This window comes from Halichondria panicea, chromosome 11 (genome assembly GCF_963675165.1).
Source record: "Halichondria panicea chromosome 11, odHalPani1.1, whole genome shotgun sequence".
Lineage (NCBI taxonomy): Eukaryota > Metazoa > Porifera > Demospongiae > Suberitida > Halichondriidae > Halichondria > Halichondria panicea.
The window spans coordinates 875,001-895,138 of record NC_087387.1 but is presented as its reverse complement, the minus strand read 5'-3'; the positions used below and the strand labels follow the sequence as shown (position 1 = coordinate 895,138).

The 20,138-nt window shown below is 40.5% G+C and overlaps 4 protein-coding genes across 4 annotated transcripts in view; 2 read left to right on the top strand and 2 right to left on the bottom strand.

The window, feature by feature from the left end:
- Positions 1 to 219: 219 nt before the first annotated feature.
- LOC135343527 (aspartate--tRNA ligase, cytoplasmic-like) lies at positions 220 to 17,253 on the bottom strand. Its single transcript, XM_064540488.1, has 21 exons — positions 17,095 to 17,253; positions 16,872 to 16,965; positions 16,726 to 16,755; positions 16,481 to 16,538; positions 16,300 to 16,392; positions 15,788 to 15,890; positions 15,410 to 15,512; positions 14,535 to 14,606; positions 13,993 to 14,058; positions 13,729 to 13,840; positions 10,217 to 10,264; positions 9,870 to 9,956; positions 9,664 to 9,755; positions 9,357 to 9,412; positions 8,811 to 8,879; positions 5,896 to 5,973; positions 5,174 to 5,216; positions 4,538 to 4,618; positions 2,111 to 2,222; positions 1,558 to 1,629; positions 220 to 420 (listed from the first exon to the last, which is right to left on the bottom strand). Exons 1-21 carry the CDS (start codon positions 17,124 to 17,126, stop codon positions 329 to 331), a joined length of 1,593 nt encoding a protein of 530 aa, XP_064396558.1. The 5' UTR covers positions 17,127 to 17,253; the 3' UTR covers positions 220 to 328.
- LOC135343530 (transcription factor atf-2-like) lies at positions 11,423 to 12,891 on the top strand. The gene is made up of 5 exons (XM_064540491.1): positions 11,423 to 11,716; positions 11,787 to 11,945; positions 12,038 to 12,216; positions 12,356 to 12,526; positions 12,588 to 12,891. Exons 1-5 carry the CDS (start codon positions 11,530 to 11,532, stop codon positions 12,756 to 12,758), a joined length of 867 nt encoding a protein of 288 aa, XP_064396561.1. The 5' UTR covers positions 11,423 to 11,529; the 3' UTR covers positions 12,759 to 12,891.
- A 38-nt stretch (positions 17,254 to 17,291) lies between the features above and the next one.
- LOC135343532 (rab-like protein 2A) lies at positions 17,292 to 19,428 on the top strand. The gene is made up of 8 exons (XM_064540492.1): positions 17,292 to 17,493; positions 17,554 to 17,583; positions 17,684 to 17,763; positions 17,838 to 17,917; positions 18,141 to 18,252; positions 18,314 to 18,411; positions 18,477 to 18,560; positions 19,193 to 19,428. Exons 1-8 carry the CDS (start codon positions 17,336 to 17,338, stop codon positions 19,286 to 19,288), a joined length of 738 nt encoding a protein of 245 aa, XP_064396562.1. The 5' UTR covers positions 17,292 to 17,335; the 3' UTR covers positions 19,289 to 19,428.
- Positions 19,429 to 19,472: 44 nt separating this feature from the next.
- Positions 19,473 to 20,138, bottom strand: part of LOC135343529 (uncharacterized) — a 2,162-nt gene continuing 1,496 nt past the window's right edge. Inside the window, exon 3 of the mRNA XM_064540490.1 lies at positions 19,473 to 20,138. This exon is cut by the window's right edge and continues 395 nt beyond it. Coding sequence (XP_064396560.1) covers positions 19,598 to 20,138 — 541 coding nt within the window. The 3' untranslated portion in view covers positions 19,473 to 19,597.

Below are 20,138 nucleotides of genomic sequence, written 5' to 3'. Positions count from 1 at the left end.
TTAATAATGAGCACTGACAAATTCTGATGCTCATCCTGCTATGCAAAGAAACCTTGTGTATTTCCAAGAAAGAAAGATTACCAAAAGCTTATGATCTCACTTACCATACAATTACATACAATTCATCCCATAACATGAAAACATGGCCTTTATGGTTGAAGCCTACATAATGTATGTCCGTACAATAGGGGAGCACGCACATTATCATATTAATAAAGACAAGCTCAGAAAATCCTTTGATCTCAAGTCAAAACTACAAATTCATTGTTCTACTATATACGTATAATAATAGTAAAGGTCACAGTCATTCATTGATTCATATCTTCCATCAGGGGGTGAGCCTCTTGGGGTCCCTTGGAAACATGGACGTCTTTCGGATGTTGTTGAGTCCCAGATACAACATACACACTCGTTCCATGCCTGAAGGGAGAGAGGGTATACACATAAAGGGGTTGTACTTTGCCTGAGGGGAGAGAGGGTATACACATAGAGAGGCGCTGTTACTGACTTCCTTATTATGTCACCACCAAAACAACGCAGCTAATAGAAAGCTAATTAAGTCAGTGCACACAGGATTAAGTCAGTGCACACAGGGCCACTAGAGTACATGTAGTTGTGTGTAGACCAATGTGAGATCATCAACCGCTTTAATATCAACCCTTTGCTTCCTCTATAATGAATAGGCTTTAGCGCATCTGTTCTTCATCATCAGATACCCAACTAATAAAGGACAGGTTCGATAAAGCACACTGTTAAACAACACCATTGACCATTGTGATAAGGATCAGCAAATTACCAGTTGTAAACTATCCCCCACTGTTAAACCAAACTTATCGCCCTATTAATTTTGTGCTTACAGAATGCATCATTATTTACAGACCCCCCTAAGATTGTCATATATACACCAGTGCACAAGGGTCAAGGGTCAATTATTAGAAACGACCTCTGACTAAATGCATATACAAGACAACAACGTTTCAAGTTACTACACAAACACACACCATGCATGCATACTGACATAATACACACAGGGGTAAGGTCATAATAATTATGTAAATAGAGAAAGCTTTTATCTGCTTGGCAGGCTAACAATACAAGCAGTGTGACCACACTGGTATGCCCATATACTATTATACTAATGCAGTGCCAACCTTCTTAGAACTGCTCAAGTTTCTGGAACCCAAACAAGTTAGTAGTTTCTGAGAAGCTCCAGGCTATCTCAAGCAAACTATGCCAGGAACCAGCTTCTGCTCAATACCAAGAACCTAGTAATTGAGTCAAATGGAACTGATCTAGCTCCAGGAATCTATTACCATAAGTATGCACAGAGTTGACCCAAACAAAGCTTTACTTCCTGTGGAAATGACCCATTAATTATTCCCTGTTACCAAGCAACATAGTTGCCACAGCAAAAGCAGCTCCTCAGGGGAAAGCTGGATTGTACCTTAAAGTCAGTCATTGAAATGTCAACAAATCATGCTGTAAAACAAATCAATGAACACACACAACATATCTCACATAACACATCATGTTGTATATATTGTTCCTAGCTCTCACCTATTCCACCGCCGCCGTGGGGATAGGCTCCATAACGGAAGGAGTCGATATACGCCTTGATCTGTTGCAGGTCTGCACACACGGTAACATAACATGACCACAAATCAAATATATGCATATTGCAATATTGCAATTAAAATCTTTCATAATTAAATTACAATTTTCATACAGATAGCAGGAATGCATAAGTCAGCTGGCTCTTCAGCTTCAAAAGTCTACATCGGCTGCTATTCTGCATGCTCTAAGCCACACCCACTTTGTTGAAAGTTACAAAGAATGAGCTAGGGCACACAGATCTTATTCGAGCTAATCTACAGTGATCGCTGGTCTTTAGCAAGAAAGGCAGAGTATATGCCCCTTGTGCCATGCACTGGATCCGCTACTGGTAATTTTCATGGAAAGACTGTTAGAAAAGTTTTTGCTAGTTTGAATAGCAGCCTTTTGCAGAGTGCATGCATGCAATATTAAAATTCGACGGTATCACAGTACATGCTACATGCTTAATCAGCGAAAACTTTATATCCTCGAAATATACCTGCTATACGGTACTCACCAAGATTGTGGTGAAGAGCTCTTTCCGTGAGAAGGTCTGGGTCGTGAATCCTCTGAGCACCGGAGAGAATCTCCTCACCTCTCATAAACATATCGTACGAGTTGGAGGATTTCTGTGGCATGTGTGTATAGGGTGGGGGGGGGGGGGGCAGAATGAATTACATGTAGGTGTGCCATGGTAACGATATTTTTGTTGTTGAACAATACGGATGAACGGATGAGCGATAGACGATTTCTGTGGCATCATTGAAATTGCATGTTCATGTACTGTAACATTGCTTTCACTCTTTGATAAGCCATAACTAGAGTTTTGGTTATATCCTTAATGTATATGGGGGGGGGGGGGGGCAGAATAAATTATGTGGCTGGTAACGATATTTTTTTGCTTAATGATACGGATGAATGGATGAGCGATAGCGTAGCTAATATAGATATGCATGGGAAGGAGGTTTAATGACTAATTTGTCAACTGTTTAATGACTAATTTGTCAACTATGACTAAAGTGCAATGAATATAATGTTGTTTACATACTATCCCACAATACACATACTTACACACCACATAAGCATCACAATGAGTCATGAATAGATAAGACGAACACCTGGAAGAGTACGTATGTAGCTTTGATCTTTGTTATATACACCTGTTGCGGACCATGAATACAATATTAATGCTAAAACACCCATTAACATGATTGTAAGTGGTCAGACGGTTATTAAGCGTACACATTCAATATGTTTATGGGTGGCAATGGGAACAGACGTATATAACCTTCTTAATGGACACCGCTGATGAATGGCCAACTATGATAAAAAATCCAAATTGACACCCAGGTCCCAAATGAACTAGTTAATTCAATTGTGTACAAAACAACCAGCCACCTCTGTACAATAGAGATATATATATAATTACGTTACAGTCCCACAGTCTCAACAACCTAGCAACCTCACATTCATATACAGCTGCCAAGGGAGCGTGTGACTGTTAGGACATGTGCACTCAAAGATTAAACCCTTCTTCACTACACGTTCCCTTAAGGGATGCACTAAGTGCTACACAAGTGTACATATAATTATATAGCCCTGAGGCCAGCGCTCTCTTCATAACAAGCCCACAGGTACACTTCCACATAAACAGTTGATAGATAGATTCCGAGAAATGGTTAAAATAGCTGTGATGGGAGCTACTTTAGTTGCCACAAAGAGTACCACGTTAATTACATTGCATTGCGTTCCTCTCTACATGGGTGTGTAATTTTGGTATGCACACATGCACCACAGCTGCATGGGGTCAAGAGCCTATCCTGGGGCATGACTTGAGGGCGCTGCCACTATTTATCTTGTGGTTCAGACCTGCAATTCTTAGAATCAGAGGAAATTTCATCACCATACTACCTTCCAAGGGAAACGCTGGGTCAGGGTTTTAACTCAATTATTGCGCATCTCAGTCACAGTAGACACCGTGTGAAAGAAGGCACAGGGAAAGACCCAACATCCTTGTAAACAAAGTGATGCTCATAATGACCTCAGGGCAATAAGATCATTGTCAGCTGGGCTATCACAATAATAACATTGCATGACCTTGGCAACACCCTATGACAGGATATACTGGTGGAGCCACAAAGATAACCATAAATGTAGGAAATCCAGACATTTTCCACACGAAGCATCCTGCAATACATCAACAGAATACCGATTAACACTGCTCCCATGTGTTGCTCCATCCTGGGGGCACCCCCCAGGGGCTCTACATATACGACCAGTCTAGACACAACCGTTTATATTATTGCTATAAACAGCCCAGATATGTAAACACACACTCCACGTGCGTAAACAATTCGTATGTAATCATACAGCTACGAGAAGAAAATGAATTGCTACGATAAAATGCATGTGATAGTGTATACATGCATGTGATTTAACTTCCAGAGCAGCTACGCACTAAGAATGCAACTATAACAATACTTACTATTTGATGTAAGCACTGCACCCCCCCCCCACACACACACACCCTCCCACCACACACAAACACTATGACTGCGCCTGCATACACATGAATTAAGTCATATACACATAATGTACTAGGTACACTCAGAGGAGGTCTGACATGCGTGCACGAATCACTACAAGTTCAGTGCATTGATGTCATTGCGGTCACACATGATAACTAACATCCAGGCCAAATACACTAGCACTTGTAGTGATTCGTGCACGCATGTCAGACCTCCTCTGAGGTACACCAGAGGGGAACACCAGGGTTGGTCAGAGTTAGCTACCGAAATTTGGGAAACACTAAACATTTGGGACCGAAAGGATTTAAGCATAATTATACCATTGGATGGATAGAGAGATACAAATTGTTGAATGCTACGGCTGCTGAAAAACGTTCATATAGCTCTACGGAAGTACATTGGTAGTGGCGACTCACGGGGTCATTGGGGTCAGGCATTGTGTAGAACGGACGCACTGCCAGAGGGTACTTGTCCAGCATGTAGAAGTCAGTGTCATACTGCATGGCAAACAATATAACATTGATAAACGCAAAACAAAGCTTTATTTGACAATAATTTTAGTACGTAATTTCAATATACATTAACAGGTGTGCGTACATACATTACCTGTTACTTTACAAAACAACGACTAATCAGCTGTTCAGCCGCCCACACATTCTGGCACCACACCTTAATTCTCATGGAAGGTTGCATGCAGCAAATATTTAACTACGAGAGCAATGGCTGTGTTATTGTAGGTATACACATAACACATCCATTACAGATTACAGGCAATTAACTCTTTAGCAGCTGCAAATCATTTGGTCAATTACACCGGCAGGGAGAAGCGGAGTTAATAATGACCTCAAGAGGAACGAACGAATTACACTAACGAGCTAATAAATTATTATGACAAACAAAACAGATTTTTCGAGGTGATCCTCAACTCGATAAAAATGTGTCTATTTTACGTAGCAAAGTAGGCCTAAGAGGTGTGGTTATTTTTGTCTAGTACCAACCACCACCACCGACCAGTGTGGGCACATCCCTGAGCTACTGTCTCACAAACGTACCTTTTCTTTCACTAGTTTCCCCAGCAACTTCTCGTTTGGTGTACTGCATAGGACACACCCACACACAATCATTACATGGTGGGCTGTATAGGACACACCCACACACAATCATTACATGGTGGGCTGCATAGGACACAACCACACACAATCATTACATGGTGGGCTGCATAGGACACACCCACACACAATCATTACATGGTGGGCTGCATAGGACACACCCACACAATCTTACATAACATTTGCGCGCTCACATCCTAATAGCATTAGGTGTCCGACACGTAATTAGATTATCTGAAAGACTGCACGTTTATGACATTAGGCAAATATATAAACAATGCATTTAATTACTGCACACGAAATACCTCTTATATGAAATGTACTTAAAGACGAACGTACTACACGTGTATAAAGAGGTACAATTATCAGTTCTGTGTAATAATAAAGTTCAAACTGAATAGGTTTTTTTAATTGACTTATATACCGTATAGCACGAAATTTTTGAGGCACTTCTATTTTGTGGATTGGCCTCTAAAAGCCATTTCATTGTACAATGTTCGTGTAGAATTCTAACCTACGAAATCCACGAAAATTAAGCCCCTCGAAAATTTAGTGCTATACGGTCCCTTTTCGTCACACATGCAGTCCAAGTTTAGAAGATTGCCTTAAGAATGACTAAATAATCAAATAATTCATTAGTATAATTATAGCACACCCCCCCTTACGTCAGATCGTCCTCGTCCCCCATCTCCACTCCGTTGGCTCGCAGCATAGCCACACCCTCTGAATAATTGAGGACGAGCCTGTGGGAGGAAACAAAGAAGGTATAGTAGTCAACCAATACGCACATATGCAGAGGGTGGTTGCTACTAGCAACAAGTTAAGAATGCACCAGTCATAAAAATTATAGGCTCTGTTATAATTATAATAATTATGTTATATTCAAATAAAGGGGAGAGAGATATCTGAGTAATGATCGAGTTTGTATAAGAGCTAGCATGTATTCACTTAATTAAGAACACATAGTTACATGCCAAGTATTTAAATTAACTTTATGCAACTTTATATTACTGTTATGTAACTTTATATACGTAGTGTTCTATTACAGAATGTTCTGTTACTGATAATATGCTCTTATTTTGAATAATGGAGCTGCTGAGATAATGACACGAGTTGGTAAGGAAACCTTATCCCTGCATCAGTGATGTGATGTGATGTACTTTGTGACGACTTAATAGCTAAAGTAATAGTATATATAAATATTGATTATGACTAATAAAGCGACACAACGCTGCTACGTACACAGTTAATTATGTTGTCACGCATACAAAAGCTGCATTGGAACCATTGTGCATAATTTATGTATACAAACATAACATTACCGTATTACATATAGGGAAGGGACCCATTTGTGAGCATCAAACATATGCAATTTAGCGAATGTTGATCGTTTGGCAAAATCAAATTCTATACATGTATACCGTATTTCGTGGGACAAAATTTTCGTGGTTTTCGTGGTTGGAGGTCTGACCACGAATATTTTACCCACGAATGAAGCGACCTTGCCTACCTTTACCTATAATCCAAGCAGCAACCACGAAAATATTACTCACGAAATGTCTCAATATTGCTGAACCATGAATATTTTGTCCCCCGAAAATTACCCGCTATATGGTATTATTATACCAAACATCCCGATCCTTGCCAGAACGCAAAAGTGGATGGCCAAAATGTTAACATTCTGCTGATTTTGTTCATTTGCAAAGGTCGCTAGTAATACAGTTACTATTGTATACATGATGGACGAACAGTTAGTGGTTGTTAGGGGGGGCAGGGGTTCAGAAGATTGACCAATGGGGGTAGGACCCAGAGGAGGTACGACACGAGTACCTCAATTAGTGTAACTGGCAATTAACTATTACATAATACTAATTATTGTCGAGTCAGCATGTTAATGATGCTCAGTGCAGTGACCACATGGCCTGAGAACTAACAGACTAGCTACCTAGAAGTGATCTTGCAATTGCTGCCTGTTGTTTTTATTATAGTTTTTTAAATGCTGAGTTTTCTATACCTAACATATTTGCTGACTCGACAATAATTACAACACGTGAGTGGTATGTAATAATTATGACACTAATCAAGGTACCTGTGTCGTACCTCCTCTGGGCCCAGCTACCTCAATCAACCGCGCTTATGAGATCTTTTTCTCGGACATGTAGGAAGGCTATACCTGTTATAGAACTAACCCAGGTCACCCCAATGTCTTTGATGGGTGTATAAGTGGAAGTGGAACTCCATCAGTAATGAATAGCAACAGTGACCATGGATACCATTATATATACTTCCTGTATACATGTAGGTATCATTGTGAATCACACTGATTGTGATGATGTGTTAGTGTCGCTTTAATTAATGGGCTAGGAGGAAAAACGAAGGCCAGTACATTCATTATACATTTATGTTTGGAATGAGAATACTTCCCTTCATTCCAAGTTCACCAGATGTGTTGGACACCTAACATGCTCTAAGAACATCTAAAGAGACCGTCCACTTTCTTGGGAGGTATATGCAGTCAATGGAATACTAGACGGAAAGATTAAGTTTTATCTTTTTTAGTGGTTTGTGTGATCTCAAAACCACAATACAATTATAATAGCACTGTCCAGCGAACAATCAATGGCTTCTTGAGAAAAGAATTTCTAACCGTGATCCTTTGATCAAGTAATTAATGAAGAAGCAGAAGTGAGGGACGAGGCAAACAAATACATGCCTTCATAGCGATTGTAACAAACAAACATAGCATGTGTATGCAGGGATGTGTACGCTGGTGGTGGTTGGTACTAACCACCTCTTAGGCTTAGTTTACTACATGCTATAAATTATAGGCTATAAAAAAGAGAAATGTGCGTGGCTTGTTGAATTGATATTGAGGATTAAAAGTAGCCACCTGCCATTAAAAATTCTATGCTGTTGGAGGAAGCTACAATGACAAGAACACAAATCACACTATAGTTACAACAGAAATTAGTGGGGCAAGCATTACAATGACACACATGCCCAGAAAAGAGTCATATCCTTTGTGTAAGCCACACTGGCATATACATTTCCTGTGCTAGCCACACTGGCCACCGCATTTCCTGTGCTAGCCACATTCTATGAATCCTCTCTAGCTAATGAGTGCCCATTCCTATGTGCAGACACACTACCACTTTCAATCATCGTCATAGACACACTGTGTTATAACACCACATTGATGCCTGGGGTAAAACAAATTAAGTTTATTTATGTGATGCCAAAGCATCTTTGAACGGCCATAACTTTAGTTCTTTATTTTTAGAGATAGGCCTTTTAGATGACGTGTTAAAATCGAATGTATTTTTTGGCCCGTTCCAATTTTGAGAGTTGAGCATACCATGGAAACTGAACACGCTCTAAAGGTCTAAACTTGTAAAATCGTTTAATTTGGACCATCAGAATTCTAGTTACAGAGGAGCCGATTCTAGTACTTTCAAAATAAATAAATGGGATGTATATACAGCTCCACCATTAATATAATGTAGTATATTACTAACAAGACAGAATTCACAAAATCTACGCAGTTTAATCAATGCTGTATCTTCATAGTATTTATACTCACGATGGCTCTAGAAACTTGAAAGGTTCTGCCGGATATTGCTTGTGTACAGTGGTTATCTGCTCAGCACATCTGGGGGGAGGAGTTAATGAATCATTATAATTAGGACAAAAATTGTTGTTGATATAACTAGTGCGCTACTGTATACTAAAGCTGTTATTGCATTTAAGGACTGTGTATATACAAACCAATTTCAAACAAAAACATGCATGGGATAGACTAGCCTCGGTTCCAGGCCGATTTTAACGAAGTTGGCGGCCTAGCTAGAGACAACGAGGCTGGGAACGAGACTAGAGATAGACCTCTCCTTAGACCTACTGAATATATGTTTTATTAGATCACAAATCTGGGACTACTCAAAATCTATCAATTCTGTCCGAATCGAACGGGCTAGCCTTGTGTTTTCCTTCTTTGCTAAAACACATTTCACATTGCATTCACCCTTGGACCAACACATCTATTATAATAACACATGCTTAGAGCGTGATCAGTGATCGTATATCGTCAGCACACACAATATATATATACACATGGCTGCAATAAACTTACTGTTCTTGCAGTCCCTTGAACATGTTCACAAACATCCCTCCAATGACATCAAGCACCTGTTGTGCGTGTGTGTGTGTGTGTGTGTGTGTGCGTGTGCGTGTGTGGGAGGGGGAAATGTTTTCTAATGAATGACAAGAGAAGTGAACAACACTAGGAATATTTTTGGCCACTCATTCATTAGTGGAAGTTAGTGGGTAAGGATCTATACATCTTCAAGTTTAAGTTATATACAATAGGTAATGATCATCAACATAACTAGTGAGGTGTGTGTACAGTTGGTGTGCAAGTTAACTTAATGACCCTGTACCTCATGGTAATGCTCGTAGAAACACATCTCAATATCCATGCCAACAAACTCGCACAAATGTCGATGAGTGTTGGAATCCTCAGCACGAAACACTAGGTGGGGGGGGGGGGTAGAGGGTGGGGGGTATTATTGGGGAAATAGAAATGATTAAAAAGGCATTCTGCAATACAGACTCACTTACAATCTTAATACAATAATCAAGTCACCTGCTCCGATAGTGAAGACTCGGTCGAAGTCAGCGCAGAGTGCCATCTGCTTATACAGCTGTGGTGACTGAGCAAGGTAGGCCTGGCCTATAAGGGTGTGCATTAGATACCGTATAGCGGGTTATTTTCGTATGGTGGACATTTTAGTACATTTCGTATTGAAGAGCATCATACAAAACGAAATTATTCTACCGTAATAGATTCAACGTCACTATCCTGAGCTGTACGAAATTTTTAAAAAATATAAAATATTTAAAAGGGTTGTTCGTCTGAAAATTTGCACGAATGAAAATTACCCGCTATACGGTATAGGACACAGAGGGTCTTATTGACTTGTGTATGCTCACCCTTGAAATAGGTGACTTCAAACACGTTTGCACCTCCTTCACTTGCAGCTGTAAGAGGCCGAAAAAGAATAAAATGAAATGCACTTCAGATTTATATTAATAATTATGCCTGAACCACAACAAATAAACATTATGCAGACTCAGCAAGTAGTTTGCTGTATACTTAACTTGTGTATCATCAGGAGTTCTTAATGCACTCCTGGTATCCTGCATGCATAATTAACCCGAGGCGCGCCGCGGCGCCACGGGTTATAGTTATCAGTCAGTCTGTCTGTCTGTCTGTCTGTCTGTCTGTCTGTCTGTCTGTCTGTGTATTCTGAGTCTACTCACCTGGATGTGATAGCACTGTGTTTATGCCATGGATAGCCTCAACACAACAAGGTAGTAGTTTTAAATTTGACAGATTTTGATGTTAAAGCTTCGCTGTCGAATAAAAGCGAGCAAAAGCTAAAAATCTTGAACTTATGCAACTACTACACACGGCCTTTATTCGAGGCACCTACGTATTTACAGCTAAAGTGATCCCGTACCAAGAACAATGGAAAAAGGTCGCTAAAATAGAAAGCTAGAATTGTGTCTGGCTTGCTGTCACTGTAGTAGATCTAGAGGCAGACTGCTAGGTCCTACTCCAGGAGCCATACTTCTCTGAGACTCCAAGCTTCTTTGCTGTGATCCACAGTGCATATATCTATGTACCACTAAAACTCAACATCTGTTTCATTGCTCCTGAGTTGCTGTGCATGCTAGACAGACAGCTCAGTCATACATCACTACATGCACTGCATTATATCGTTTCTTAATCGTGTCACCAGCCGGCCGAGGGTTTGCACTTTAGTGCTCTAGTTCTATAGTGCAATAGCTAGCTGGGTCAGCCTGAGATATATATGCCCACAGAGCTCCCTGGCTTGGGCGTGGCCCCACCCATATAAACAATTTTTGCTGTTAAAATACCCCGCTTTTCCTTACCACAACCCCCAGAAAGCGTGCACGAGTTGCATAAGCACAGATAATGATTTACAGAAACAGACTGTGCTTCTATGTCATGACAGGATACTATAAGCAAACACCGTAAAACATCCACAATATTTGTTAGTAAATCACCGGATACTCTTCAATTTACTGGGAAAACCGTCATAGTGACGTAGAGATTTGAGCTATGAGTCACTGCACGCAGCTTCTGGCCAGGTTGAGCTTTGTACACCGTGAAGGTCAGGCTTTACTCCATCAGCAATAACTTCAAGCCAAAGCTTCGTCCTGTGCAGGATCTAATCATTACACCTCTATATAATTAATAGCAGATCCTGGTTAACTGAATGGATGCAGCAAAGTCTCAAAGCAACCAAAAGCCCTCAGCAACTACAACTTCCAGTGGAGAATACAACAGTGCAATGGACCATATGAGCAGCTCAGTGGCTCTAAGAAGCATTAACACTCCAGCTTCTCTCTACCTGGCTAATGAGATGTCTCCAGATTCAGTTATGTCAGAGCTCAATATGTACAGTAAGTTTAATACGATAACCAAGTGCATTATTGTACGATCATGGCATGATCACTCTTCTCTTCATTGCAGGGCCGACCACCACATCCCTACCGCTCTGGAACGGTACCTCAACTGTGGCTCAGGGGATGAACTATTCCATCATTGCTACTCCTGGAGCTACCAATGGCAGTAATGGCAGCAATGGCACTCATGCAGAACAAGACTCTGTAACATCCAACGGGACTAAACGTACGGCCTCCTGAAAATATACTTGCTGTCTATAATTAATTGTGCTCAACCCATTTGTATCAATTTCATCAATTTATTGATTTCCATTGTAGCTGGTAGCTCAAGCAGCTCCTATGACATCTTCCAGGGAGGCAGTGGGGACGATACTGCAGCGTTCCAGCTCTCTCCCAAGGCCTCCTATGATTGTAGTAACATCAGTAACCACGAGAGTCACAGCAGTGATGACCTAGACGCTGATGAAGAGCATGGCTCACTTCCAAAGAGAAAAAAAGTATGTTATGATAAAATGCCATGCACATGCAATGTCTGCATAGCATGAGATAAATCAATTAGGGTTAAGTAACTATGCAACCAAATTGAAAATTCAAGAATGCCTTTGATACCTATACTCCCTTTTTCCCACAACACAGAGAACTCCTGTACCAGATGAGAGAAAAGATGCAAAGTATTGGGCAAGGAGAAGAAAGAATAATGATGCAGCTAAGAGATCTAGGGACATGAGGAGAAAGAAACTCGATGTGGAGATAAAATCTGCACGAGACGCTATCACAGAGAACCAAAAACTTAAGCAAGAGATTGATGTAAGTAAAAAAAAATGCCCAAGCCATGCAATTTTACACCTGTTTATGTTTATGCCTGCAGGTGCTAAAGGCTGAGATTAACAGCCTGAGGAGATTATTGAAAGATGCTAACACAACTCTCTCACTGTGGATAAGAGCTAGACAAGCAGCAGAACCCAACGTGCAAGTACCACCAATGCTTAGAGGCTCAAATAGTTTATTCGTTAACTTTCCAGTAAGTACATCCACTTAGTTAGCTTGATTACTGCCATTTCTTATTCTTTTTCTACACAACTTGTATCCAAATTCAATCTTTTTTTTTGTGAAAGATAATTAGTCGTACGTATAATGATGAAACTGCAACATGAAATATCTCACTCCGTCAAGTCAAATCAAAGTTACATTGTATTTAGTTACATAACATGAAGTGATATCAGCATGCAAATCTAATAACACTCCACACAGTCACACACAGTTTGATATTCTGACATAACTATGCCACACAGGGAGGTCTATGTTATGTAACACATTGTAGAAGTAACATGGCTAGAGAAAAAGTTATATTCATATTGTAAGAACCTTCAGAACACATGTAAGCAACATTCATACAACTTAACTAAAATGATCACAAATCTACACGCAGCAAAAATTGAAAGTGTGGTACGTTTTAATAATTATGTAAGATAAAACAACAAGACGTAATTATAAGACACATCCCGGTACCTTCCCGAATAATACCTGAAGCCCAAACACTTGCCAGAGACAATCGAACTCTTATATAAGAAAAGTGTAACTCAAACCCACACTGTCATGCCTGCTCTTGTGGTATACTTATAAAGGCATTAATAATGAGAATACGCACATAATTCCTAGTTCCATTGGAGTGACCTGGCTACAGAGGCATATGACTTAAATGCCATAATTGTCAGCAGACGTACATTCTTTCTAAAAAAGGATGATAATTAATATTGAATATCTAACAAAAGCCGCCTGAATGGTGGATAAACATATATTATGTAAGCAGAAATAAGAGATATTAATAACACATAACCCTGGTACTTTTGAAACCCCCAAACACTATTATAATAATTATACGCCTCCACTAGGTACACACAGGTGATCTTATATAAGAAGACCGTAACTCAAACCCACACCTTGTGGGTCATGTTTGCCAGCATTGTGGGAAAGAATTCAAGCGACATCACATAATTAGCTATTAATACCTGATATGATCTTAGGCGTATGAATCTCAACAAAGTTCTGGGCAGTCAGATACTCTCTAAACAGTCGACACACGGCTGCCTCCACACGGAAGATGGCCTGATTGGCCGTGGTCTGTTAGAGAGGGGGAGTAAGGATGAGATCATGATGAATATTGCAGACAAACATTTCATTTATTAGAATTCAATTGAAATTCTTATAGTGACCTAAAAAAGGTGTTTGTACGTGCATATTATAGTTTAGAAGGCTGATCCATTTTATCTCACTCGTAGATCGATGATCCTGTTGTCGAGCCTGGTGTCTTGATTGACACGACCTTGCGGACCATCCTCCTGTCAGGGGGTGGTTATAATTATATACATGTAGGTGGGGCTTTACTTTATTCTAACGTGCACCAAGTTCCTTCAACTTGTGAAATGAAGACAACAAGTTTCTAATAGTTATGCGTGGTGTAGTACATCCTTTTTGACCACAATGAGGGGGCTCTAATTGCTTCCTAAGCGACTAACTCAGGGGGTTTTCAAGTGGGCAGCACAATGAGCCAGTCTAAATAAGGAGTCTGTTTAATGCAAATAGACCGACTGTTTTGAGAGCTGAGGAATTGGTGTATTGTCTACATAAAGCTCACACCAGCCAAGGACAATTATTGAAAGGAAGATCCATGCATGGCTGCTGCTTCTTCTACTATACTTGTTACCATGAGCGATGCATAGTAAGAGATACAAAAATAAACCTTACTTCATCCCAGTCAACTCTTGACCCCCTTAATCAATGGAGCCCCCCTTTAATTAGTGTGTTAATTACCAACCAAATGCTCAGGTCTCATAGCGTCCTCGATCTGTAGAGGCAACTGCGGCATGGCTTTGCTCAGACAGAAGAGCTGTGTGTGTGTGTGTGTGTGTGTGTGTGTGTGTGTGTGCGTGTGCGTGCGTGCGTGTGTGTGTGTGGGGGGGGGGTTCAAGGGGTATAGCAAGAATAGCAAGAACTTTTGGATGCAGTGCTCCCACTGGTCGGTGGTGATTGGTACTACATATAACCAACCACCTCTAGACAAAAAGATCAACCTCTTAGGCCTAGTGTACTGTACAGAAAAGAGGCATGAATTGAGATTGAAAATAGGCACCTCTTCAAAAAATGTTGGGCACATCACTGTATGCTGTATGCATAATACGTAAAGACATATCAACAATGGCTTAACTGCGAGTGGGTGTACAGCCAGCTGACTCAACAAACAAAGACTACTAACGGTAGGCCAATAAACACGTTGCGGCTACTACACCCAAAAAAGGACACTGCAAGTAACAAACAGACGCCCTATTTGTCAGTTTGGTACAACAAATATTACGGTGACAGGAAATCAAGTTACTCTAACTTCTTCCTGTCTATGGCAACCAAATACCCAAATACGAGGGCTAATACCTGTAAGCTAGCCCAGTCAGGGAGAGGTTTCCGTCATAGCATACAATAATTTGGTTAGACAGACACAAACACGAACAGTGATATCACATATCACACTCAGAGGACATACATGCAGCACCACAGTGAGTGTATTATAATTATATATATATTATAGTATTAACCAAACATAGCGTCATCTTTTGGGGTTTCTGCAGCCATTGGTCTATGGTTTTGTTACAGTACAGCCAGTATTCATGTACATGCATGCCAACACTACCTCCTCACCTTGGTAACCTTGAGCTCGACATCTTGCTGACTGCAGCCTGTGATTGGTTCAGGGGCAGCTGTCAATTCCCCCTCCAAGTCCAACACCGACTCCAAGTTCAGACTGTAAGGGTGGGAAAAAAAAAAGATTGATACTGTATTACTAGAATGTTTTGCGAGCATCAAACATATGCGAACTTTGCGATGGTTGATTAATTTGCAACAATAAAAGCGCAAAATTACTAGTAATACACACGATCCTTGCCAGAATGCAATAGTTAGAGGGTCAAATTTTCTGCTGATATGGCTCATTTTTCACCTGAAAAATATTCTAGTAATACGGTAGTCACGTACTGCATTCGAGTGGTTTCGTAGTGATCGACAATTAAGTGAGCTTACTCGGTTGCAAACTTGGTCATCTGTTTGCTCACAGTTTCGCTAACGGCAACCACGGCCTGCACAGTGTGGTACTGCTGTCTAAGCACTATGAAGCACAACTTCCCTGCACACACACACAGACAGAGAGACAGAGAGAGAGACAGATGGGGTGGGTGGATACGTAAATCATTCGTACAGCAATAAACCACATGACATACACATATAATATGTAATCTGAAAATATTTAAGCTTTTAATTGATTTTGTTTTCCACTCCCTAAAATACTCGTCTGGAGAGAAGCCAAAGCCAATACAACATCAATTTACATGCCTCAATATCCTCAATCTGACACCATAGCAACCTTTGATGTGTGGCGCTTAGTAGGTATACTGCATATTTTCACAATTAACATCATTATAGGTGAAACCTTGGCAATGTACAACTCTTACACACAATCATAATTATCTAATAACACTTGTATAACTTCTTGGATATAGCGTTGTCAATTTGTCATACTAGCCCCGCCCACTCACCTGCTCCACGGCGATTGTGCACTCTAGCTCGGATTAGGAACTTTTGACCGACCTTTGCTGTCACTAATTCACGAATATGCGTCCATTTGCGATCTGACAACAAACAATGGAATAAGAATTTAGTAAATTGTTAACACCCTCATAAAAAATGTGTGTGGGGGCGGGGGGATTAGCTACTCACCGGTTTTCTCAGTTGACTTGATAATGGGACTGTCTCCATAGCAATCTTTGGACACGTCCTGAAGCAGTTATATAATCATAGTCACAAAGGCGTAGACAATTTTAGACAAGTAGGGGGGCTCTGAGGTTGGCAAGGCACACTGAATCTTATTACATATTGGGGAGGGGGGCTTCACCCACAAAGCCGCTTATTGCGTATGCCCTTTATTATATAGTAATTAGTTATCGGGGAGTGCATAAACTCACATCCTTGTCCCTTGCAGCAGCCTCGCTTTCCTGTGGGCGGGGGGTAGAACATAGTGGGGGGTAGAACAGATAATAATTAATGAAATGAGGTTAGTGGTTTATCCAAGACAATAATTATTGTTGCTTAATGAATAGGCCCTACTTACTAGCCGGGCTGCTGTTTCAGCCTTTTTTTTGCTCTTTTCAGCATCTTTTTGCTGCTTCTTGATTGCTTTCTTGGAGAGAGGTTTGCCTTCAGCACTAATATAACGTAACGACAACGTAGACATAACGTAAGGGCCGGTTTATGTAACATTATTATCGTAAAACTGAAATGCATGCTCATACAACCAATGTAACAATTTATATTTGACTTAAAGGATAGCTTACTCCAATGGTACTACTTCAGCTTGGTCAGCCATCTTGTTTGAGCCTCGAGGTGTTCACTGTCAATGGATGTTCTTTTGGTACTGACCACAAGAAACCATGTGCGTTGAGGGGAAGGGCTTGTAGCCGAGGGGAATTCCCTGGAGCGAGTGGGGATTTCCCTCTTTACAATTGGGGCGTGACAACTCTCTTGAAACTTGGGGGGGTGGAGTTAGTCTAGTCTTCTGCACAAAATCTGTAAGTCATGGCTGAAGTAGTTGCACCTTCCAAGATAGTGGTTAGTAGCTCTAAGAGCAGCAGCCGTGTGTTGAAGGTGACCGCTGAGGAGCCTTCTACTGACAGCAAAGACTCTACTTCCATCAAAGTCATCTGTTTAGGAGACAGTGCTGTAGGGAAATCAAAGTGAGCTCTGTGGCCCCATAGATACTGCCTGCACGTTACACCCACATTGTATCCATGCAGGCTGATTGAGAGATTTCTAGAAGATCAATAGTATCCTCAATAAATATTCTGGTAGCATTGATTGGAAATACATGACGCAATTAATTCTCTATTGCGGATAATAATAATTATTCTTAACTCTCTCCACCAGTAAGCCTCAGCGACAGTCAACGTTTGCATTGACTCTGTACAAGTACGAGACCAAGGTCAAGGGTCAAAAAGTCTTAGTAGGTGAGTGGTGTGCGTACGTACAATCATTAATTCAATATTAAGTACACGATTATATAATTATTATACCTGCTCAGATTTCTGGGACACTGCTGGACAGGAGCGCTTCAATAGCATGCATTCCTCCTACTATCATCAAGCTCACGCCTGTGTACTGGTGAGCCCCCACAATATAGCGGGGAATTTGGCGAGCTTTTTAATTTGACGAATTTTCAAAAATTTCCAACTGCCAAATTAAAGTTTACCGGTGGATGTAACGTCACTGCCGTAGTAGCCACGCCTGAATCTTAGACTGAGATGCTAAATTAAAAATGCCATTTTGGTTCAAATGGCTCATTCATCAAATTTTCGCATTATACAGTATGTTTTTTATCTTGCAGGTGTTTGACACGACGCGTAAGGTTACATACAAGAATCTCGGTCATTGGTATGAAGAGTTGAGACAGCACAGACCAGACATTCCCTGTATACTAGTGGGCAACAAGATAGACGGTGAGATCATGTGATCAGTCATGTGATCTAGTATTGCATTATTGTCTCCGCCCACCCACAGTCGATTATCAGGTGACGAAGCGAAGCTTCAAATTTGCTCGAGCCAATCACCTTCCTTTTTTCTTTGTGTCTGCTTCAGATGGCACCAATGTTGTCAAGGTACGTGTATCATGGTTGCTATAGAGATAGCGGCATGCACAGCATTAGTGTTTCCTCGTGTATAGGTATTCAGGGAATCCATAAAAGCCGCCCTTCTCTACAAGGACAGCTCGACAGACTTTCTCGATGAAGTGATGCGAGAGTTGGAGGTAAGGATTATTATGTTGTCACAAGGTTACAAGGGCGTAATAAAAGTCATACAGTCCCTTCTGTGTTATGTTATATACATAGTAGCGTAGCCTAGAGGCATACTTTGGTAAGGGGTCGTCATGATATGAAACACGAGAATCCTCATGTTTTATTTAGGCAGCTCGCCCTCGTGCTTGTACCTGTATATTTCATAAAACACTCGGTCTCTGCTATATCTATACATAAATTATACACAAACTTACACCCCCTGTTCCATACGTTACAGGGCTGTTTTGATAGCTAACTTTGATTGTCTATAACTCTACTTGGGATTGTCCGATTTCACTTTTAAAAGATTCATTTTGTAGCTCTTTGCTTAAATCAATAATTGTTTTCTGGCCCAAATCTTCTGTTTTTGAAAAAGTGTGTTTTTTCCGAAACAGGGCCTGTTTTGATGCTTAATTTGATTGTCTATAACTCTAGGTGGGATTGTCCAATTTTATAGCTCAAAGGTGCTCAATGAATTCTTTCTGCCATTAAGCATGTGGGTTGTATAATTTATGTATAGCCTAAGTTTTCTGAAACTGTCCAGCTGCTTTACTGACCTATGTACTTGTACCCACTGAATGACCATTATCATTGCTCTCTCCAGGCAATGGATGACTTGTCATCTGTGCAACCAGTTCTCACGAAAGAAGAGTCAGCTATAAACGAACATTCTGAACCCTCATCGTCCATTGATACATGAACTGTATTAATTACGTTAATTCAACTTATTTATAAAATGTTATCATGCTAGCTAATATGCAGTACGTGTACATGCAGTCATATCACTTGCTAATTATCGACTTAACAGTTGTATTGTTGTTCTTATCAAACTATAATTTATACGGATAATTATGAGAGTGCGGGACATGAACCGAAACCATACGTAAAATAAACAATAATTATGAGTATGGCATTAATTGTGCAATGACAATAAAATTGTGCAGGGTATAATTATAAACTAATTTCAGCGATGATTATAATAATAGTATTTATACTTTATACAGAGACACTACAGTTTTGTGGATTCGGGTTCTTGTTCTGTTCCATTTTCAACCGTGATGTCATCAGGGACTTTTATTTCATCTGCAGGGGTCATATCTCTAAAGCAACAGGAGATGTATGTACTGATAACATCTCTTAGCCAGACAGCCAGAAAGAGCAGAAAATACATGGGAATAGGCGAAAACATCAGACAAATTGCGTAGAGAGGAGCTGTCTTGTTGTCTCCATAGTTTATGGTATCGTATATATATCTCAGATTATCGACAGGATTCAGGCCACCAGCTCCCCAGTAAATGACCGTGAATAATACATAGGGTACCATGAAGAAAATGGGATAGAAGAAATGCATAAACTGGAACGGAACGCGACTGAAAATAATGTCGAGGGCGAAGATTACGAGATTGATGCCGTGTACATGAATTGTGTACACGTCGGGTTCGGAACAGCCTCCGATATTTCCAAGACCGCCCGTGGAGGGTGTCGCAGACGTCTCGTTACTCGTGTTGACAATCATAGTCGGATTATTCACCGTCAAATTGGCACTGTTA

What these genes read in the sequence shown, in the direction of transcription:
- LOC135343527 (XM_064540488.1), bottom strand. Translation starts at nt 17,126, where the DNA reads ATGGCTGACCAAGCTGAAGTAGTACCATTGGA. An exon ending in GCTGAAGTAGTACCATTGGA is followed by an intron (nt 16,966 to 17,094) that starts GTAAGCTATCCT and finishes ACGTTATATTAG; the next exon opens with TGCTGAAGGCAAACCTCTCT. An exon ending in ATGACCAAGTTTGCAACCGA is followed by an intron (nt 15,513 to 15,787) that starts GTAAGCTCACTT and finishes CCACCCTTACAG; the next exon opens with TCTGAACTTGGAGTCGGTGT.
- LOC135343530 (XM_064540491.1), top strand. Translation starts at nt 11,530, where the DNA reads ATGGATGCAGCAAAGTCTCAAAGCAACCAAAAGCCCTCAGCAACTACA. An exon ending in AACATCCAACGGGACTAAAC is followed by an intron (nt 11,946 to 12,037) that starts GTACGGCCTCCT and finishes TTTCCATTGTAG; the next exon opens with CTGGTAGCTCAAGCAGCTCC. An exon ending in AACTTAAGCAAGAGATTGAT is followed by an intron (nt 12,527 to 12,587) that starts GTAAGTAAAAAA and finishes TTATGCCTGCAG; the next exon opens with GTGCTAAAGGCTGAGATTAA.
- LOC135343532 (XM_064540492.1), top strand. Translation starts at nt 17,336, where the DNA reads ATGGCTGAAGTAGTTGCACCTTCCAAGATAGTGGTTAGTAGCTCTAAG. An exon ending in AGATTTCTAGAAGATCAATA is followed by an intron (nt 17,584 to 17,683) that starts GTATCCTCAATA and finishes TCTCTCCACCAG; the next exon opens with TAAGCCTCAGCGACAGTCAA. An exon ending in GGGTCAAAAAGTCTTAGTAG is followed by an intron (nt 17,764 to 17,837) that starts GTGAGTGGTGTG and finishes ATACCTGCTCAG; the next exon opens with ATTTCTGGGACACTGCTGGA.